Source organism: Sinocyclocheilus grahami, unplaced genomic scaffold, assembly GCF_001515645.1.
Source record: "Sinocyclocheilus grahami isolate Dianchi unplaced genomic scaffold, SAMN03320097.WGS_v1.1 scaffold141.1, whole genome shotgun sequence".
Classification (NCBI taxonomy): domain Eukaryota; kingdom Metazoa; phylum Chordata; class Actinopteri; order Cypriniformes; family Cyprinidae; genus Sinocyclocheilus; species Sinocyclocheilus grahami.
This window is the reverse complement of record NW_015505320.1, coordinates 359,928-365,555: the sequence shown is the minus strand read 5'-3', so window position 1 is coordinate 365,555 and position 5,628 is coordinate 359,928. Positions and strand designations below refer to the sequence as shown.

The 5,628-nt window shown below is 39.4% G+C and overlaps 2 protein-coding genes across 2 annotated transcripts in view; one reads left to right on the top strand and one right to left on the bottom strand.

The window, feature by feature from the left end:
* The first annotated feature begins 423 nt into the window (after positions 1 to 423).
* On the top strand, positions 424 to 4,644 carry ifi44c2 (interferon induced protein 44c2). The gene is made up of 8 exons (XM_016280453.1): positions 424 to 700; positions 892 to 1,375; positions 1,480 to 1,531; positions 1,671 to 1,866; positions 1,984 to 2,136; positions 2,303 to 2,474; positions 3,998 to 4,098; positions 4,191 to 4,644. Exons 2-8 carry the CDS (start codon positions 898 to 900, stop codon positions 4,365 to 4,367), a joined length of 1,329 nt encoding a protein of 442 aa, XP_016135939.1. The 5' UTR covers positions 424 to 700; positions 892 to 897; the 3' UTR covers positions 4,368 to 4,644.
* A 261-nt stretch (positions 4,645 to 4,905) lies between these two features.
* rabgap1l2 (RAB GTPase activating protein 1-like 2) overlaps positions 4,906 to 5,628 on the bottom strand; it is a 3,390-nt gene continuing 2,667 nt past the window's right edge. The window contains exon 8 of the mRNA XM_016280569.1: positions 4,906 to 5,428. Within this exon, the coding sequence (XP_016136055.1) occupies positions 5,234 to 5,428 (195 nt within the window). The 3' untranslated portion in view covers positions 4,906 to 5,233. The remainder of the gene's footprint in view (positions 5,429 to 5,628) is intronic.

Here is a 5,628-nt window from a genome sequence, read left to right as displayed (position 1 = left end):
CCACAAACACCATTAATTAAGTGAATTATATGGCAATAATCAGCAATATGCTTTCACGCAAATAACTTTATTTTTTGAATGTTTCAATATGTGTTGACACAATTGACTTAATTGAATTTTTAATTGATACAACATTGCACTGAGTTGTTAGAAAAGAAATGCGTAGAGACGTTATTCAATGAGCCGATCTGTCCGAAAAGAACCGGTTCGCGGAAATGAATCGGACTTTGCATCTCTAGTTGCTGCCTAATTTCAGCATTTCAAGTAAGTCACTTATGAGGTTCTATTTAGGTTCATATGAAGAAATTGTATAGTATTAGTATTTGCCGTGGTGGAATCCACCCATGATATCTGGACTGAACTTGGCAGGTGAGTCCATGACAGAGTTGACCGATGAGATCCACGGCAGGGCGGGGTTTGCGCCTTGGAGGTTTGTGGAAAAAGTCAGGCATTCAAATGTCACGATAAAACATTTGGGAATTGGGATACAACTGTCACCCTGTGTGTGGATATTAAGTAAATTAGTATATTTAATCTAGAAACGATTTTACACTGTAACCCAATTTTCTGTAACCTGGCTCTCACGCAATCCTGACGTACGACGTAAGTTTCGTTTCTGGTAAAAGGAAAGTCATCTCTTTTGGGGTAAAGTTACCGACTGAGCGAAAGAAAGCAGACGAATAAGACGTCTTGTACCAAGGTGTGTTGATTTAAATACATGTTTAATATAATGTGACAATTTTAATGACTAATTCTTTCACATAAACTTGGTAGGAGGCAATCATCTACGTTGTAATATACTGTATGTGTAGTACCCTACATATTTTTCAAAATACTTTTAAAATGAAATCATAACAGCATGCTTTAAAATGTTTATTTAATATTTTTCAGATCATTATGAGCACTGTGACATCCAGCTTGAATGAATGGCAGAGGAAGAAGCTCTGCTCATTGTTCAACAATGCCAACCTCAGCCTGCTGTTCAAAGCTAGTGTGCATGGATTCAATGCCACTACATTTCACGGAAAGTGCAATATGCAGGGACCAACTGTCATTGTAGCTTACAATAAGTCTGGATATGTTTTCGGAGCTTTCACTAGCAAAAATTTTGCACAGACAGCACAAAATATTGTGGATGACAAAGCTTTTCTCTTCAGCTTTAATGATAAAGAAATGAAGGAAGATCCTCTGCGTGTGGTCAGTGGCAATCCCCAGTATGCTTTCACTGACAATGGTCCATACTTTGAATCTTTGGTATTTCTTTACAATAATACAGTCACCGTCTACAGTAACCCAGGAACATACCAATTCGATCCACAGAAGATGCATGGAAATGACTTACAGCTAACAGAATGTGAGGTGTACAGAGTGGAAGGTTTGTATTATTTTGTGTTACTTTTCAGATAATTGTTGAGAGAGAAATGCACTTTCAGAAATGGTTGTGTGAATAACTTGTGCTCTGGTTTGGATTCTCACCAGACTGTGGAGGACTCATGGAGAAACCATGGCGAAATGTGCAGTGGAACTCTGAGTGAGTAAAGTAAACCAAAATCACTCTCTTCTGTAATAGTACAGATGTTTGGTCTGTTTTCATTTATTTAAAAAAAATGCTTCTGACTTACTGTTTTCCTAGAAATGCTTTGAAAATTTGACAATGATAATGTGTTTAGGAGAAGGAAGGTGCTTTTAAGCACCATCTCTGGCTGGAAGCCTTCTGTTAGCTCAGTCAAACAGGCTCGGATTCTACTGGTGGGTTCTGTTGGTGCTGGGAAATCAAGCTTCTTCAACTCCATCAACTCTGTGTTCAAGGGTTACGTGAGCAGCCAGGCTAACACTGGCACTGCTGGCACCAGTTTGACTACTCAGGTAGACATGATGTTTCCACCTCTGATGTTTTTTGGAGTGAAATATTGTGCAAAGTATTAGTTATACAAAGTTTCTCTATGTACCTGAAAATAATTGCCATATGTTTGTGCCATGTAGTTTCGTACCTACTACATCAAGCCAGGCAGCGGTGTCAGCCATGTTCCCTTCTCTCTGTGTGACTCGATGGGTCTGGAGGAGGGTGTGAACACTGGTCTGGATGTAGATGATTTTGCCAGCATTTTGAAGGGTCACATTCAAGACCGGTATCAGGTGAGAACTTTAGGTAAAGGGTGATCATAATCAGTAATAAGTCTGGTAGATGTTTTACCAGCTAATTGATGGGCTTTACATTTATTGTAATTAATTGGATTTTAATTCAATATTTTCTGTCTCGCGTCTTAATGATTTAAAGATATTCTACATGTTTCTTTCTCAGTTTAACCCATCGATGGCCATACAGCCTGACTCCCCTCATTTCAATAAATCTCCTGGCTTGAAGGACAGGATTCACTGTGTGGTGTATGTGATTGACACCTGCAAAATCAAACTCCTCTCTGACAAAATTATCAACAAGTTTGCAGTTTTTCGAAGGAAAACCAACCAGCTGGGTAAGGGATTAACAGCAATGAAGCAGATTTGAATGAATTAAATTGATTAAATCACATGAGTGTATTGTGTCAATTAAATTATGGACATTCAATTTACAGGACACTTATTACAGCAGGGCTGTCCAAACTCGGTCCTGGAGGGCCGGTGTCCTGCAGAGTTTAGCTCCAACTTGCCTCAACACACCTGACTGGAAGTTTCTATGCCTAGTAAGAGCTTGATTAGCTGCTTCAGGGTGTGTTTAATTAGGGTTGGAGCTAAACTCTGCAGGACACCGGCCCTCCAGGACCGAGTTTGGACAGCCCTGTATTACAGGGCATAGTTAGGGATATGTATATAGACATAGTCCACCCAAAATTCTGTCATCAGTTAGTCACCCTTATGTCATTCCATACCTGTTTGACTTTCTTTCTTCTGTGGAACGCAAACAAAGATATTTAGAAAAATACTGGTAACTAAACCATTTCAGCTCCCATTGTCTTCCAGTGTAGACAACAACAACAAAAATGTTTGGTTATCAACATTTTTCAAAATATAATCTTTTGTGTTCAGCAGAAGAAAGAACTGTTTACAAGTTTGGAATGACATAAATAAAGATTTGTAATTTTTAGATGGACTGTCCCTTTAAGTCCCTTGCTCAAGAGCACCTCTTGTGGGTTTTGAGTGTACTACTAGCATAAATATTTAAAGGGGTCATATGATGCTGCTAAAAATAACATTATTTTGTGTATTTGGTGTAATGAAATTTGTTTATGCGGTTTAAGGTTAAAAAAACACATTATTTTCCACATGCCCCCGCCTTTCTGAAATGCATCGATTTTTACAAAGCTCATCGGTCTGAAAAAGCAAGGTGTGCTCTGATTGGCCAGCTATCCAGTGCGTTGGGATTGGCCGAATACCTCAAGCGTGTGATGGAAATGTTACGTCCCTTACTATATTGTGATGCCTGTGGCAACCACATGTGACGACCCCGGGCTGGACTCCGCTTCGTCCACGGTGAAAGCCGATTCAGCGATCCACAGCGCGAAGTTGAAGTATTTCCTCAGCGACCAGCACGGATCAGCTCCAGGCATGATGAAGCGATATCGTCCTCTTTTGGAAGGCCAAACAAAGTAGTTTTGCTTTCACAACGAAGCACACAGCGCCTTCACGACATGGCGGTGGCGGCAACAATACTACAGCGAGAATAAAAGTTACGCCTTCTTTCTTTGCGTGAACATTTGGGCGGCGTTATGCAAATCTTCCCAGATAGTGACGTAGGTATGTGGGGGTGTGTTAGAACGAGACGTTTTAGGTAGGCGTTCCTGACTCTTAACTTTTATAAAGAATATCTCTTTGGATTTGAGACTTTAGTCTTTGCAGCTTTACAGATCTTCTTTATGCACCAAGAGCTTGTAACACTCCAAAGAGAAAGGAAAAATTGAAATCGCATCATATGACCCCCTTTAACCACTAGGACTACATCACCCACAGGATAGCAATCTCTGGGATTTGATATACAGTTAGGTGTTGTTCTGTACTTCAGGTATTCCTCAGCTGGTTCTGCTGACTAAGGTGGATGAGGCCTGCCCCTTAGTGGCGGAAGACCTGAAAAATGTCTACCAGAGCCACTATATCAACAAAATGGTACAAATTAATACATGACTTAGTCAATATTCTGTACTATTTTGTTTCACATATTGTTCTTGAGTATTTCTGATTAACAGTTTTTTTGACAGATGCAGGAGGTTAGCACTCAGCTTGGAGTTTCTCTGTCTGCTGTGGTCCCAGTGAAAAACTACTGCCAAGAACTGGAAATAGACTCTCAAACAGACATTCTGCTTCTAAATGCTGTGGTGCAGATGCTCAGAGCCGCTGAGGGCTTTTTTGATGATCTTTACAATGCAGAAGAGTAGAGCTTAGCCTTATTTCCCTGTCTGACCTAAAGGTTATTAACATATATATTAGCATTGTTTCTCTGTTTACATGTTTACATTGTTTTAGGTGACGTGTTCATCTCTATTTATGTGTTATGAGGTCCGTGAGATTTTTTTCTGTTGCTCTGCTCTGAACATGCAAACTATTTGTAATCCAAAACATGTAACCAGATGGCTAATATATTCAAAGCTTTATTGTCAGTTTGAGTGAACAATTAACGGGTTCTGAATTAAAATAAAGGCCCTATTTCAGTTACGTTGATAATTGTCCTTACTTCATTGTTTATTTGTTGTAAAAATACAATGAAAGAAATGCATTCACATTGTACAGTACCAACAGTGGACCATAAAATCATTAAAAGACAACTATTACCTTATATTATTACCTTAAAAATTTTACCTGATCTAACCCTCAAAAATATTTTATTGATGTAACCTACTTAGGTGGATTTGGTGAACTTAAATCAATAAGAAACTAGTTCACTTAGATGTTACCACATCAAGCACAATTTGTAGGTTAACTGGCAAAACACTTATTATATTGATGATTTTTGTAATACATTATGCTTGAGCGCAATAATACAAAAATTTAATATAGTCTTCATGTGAGATTGCCTTAAGAGCAACTGATCTCTAGAAGGGCAGGTATTGCTTCCTGCTGTCACCCATCCTTTGAGAATCCTCTCATTCACAGTTTTTGCAGCCATACGGATCTATAATGTCCGCTTGTTTGAGGGAATAGCATTCTTGTCATTTGTGAGACTCATTTCAGGAGTGCTCTTATTAAATACTTTTCTTCTCCACCAGTATGCTTAACCTTTTCATACTTTGGCTGCTCTCCCTTCTCAATGGGCCCAGGAGAGCCTTCTGGTGACCCAGCTGGAGTGGGGGTTATGAGCGGGGCTCCAGGCAGGATCTGTTTGAGATGAGTTCTGATGGCCGCTGGCAGCTGTCCTGAAAGAGCCCAGAGTTTTTCTGAGCCATGTGTTTTTAGCAGCCTGAAGTTCAGTCGTCAGAACTGCATTTTGGTGTTCCAACTCCTTAAGAAATCAAGATGACAGATAAATGATGAAAAAATGAAAAGCATTTTGTAGTGTAAATCTAAAGTCATTGATAAGACACATTAATAACACATAAGCTTCAATTCATTAAAGGTGAAGTCAGCGATTTATGAGAAAAGTGGATCAAACGAGCACCTAAACACCCTTGTAGCCAATCACCAGCAAGGGGCGTGTTCAGT

Coding starts and splice junctions, on each gene's coding strand:
- ifi44c2 (XM_016280453.1), top strand. CDS start 898: ATGAGCACTGTGACATCCAGCTTGAATGAATGGCAGAGGAAGAAGCTC. Junction 1,532..1,670: donor AATGTGCAGTGGAACTCTGA/GTGAGTAAAGTA, acceptor TAATGTGTTTAG/GAGAAGGAAGGTGCTTTTAA. Junction 4,099..4,190: donor GCCACTATATCAACAAAATG/GTACAAATTAAT, acceptor TTTTTTTGACAG/ATGCAGGAGGTTAGCACTCA.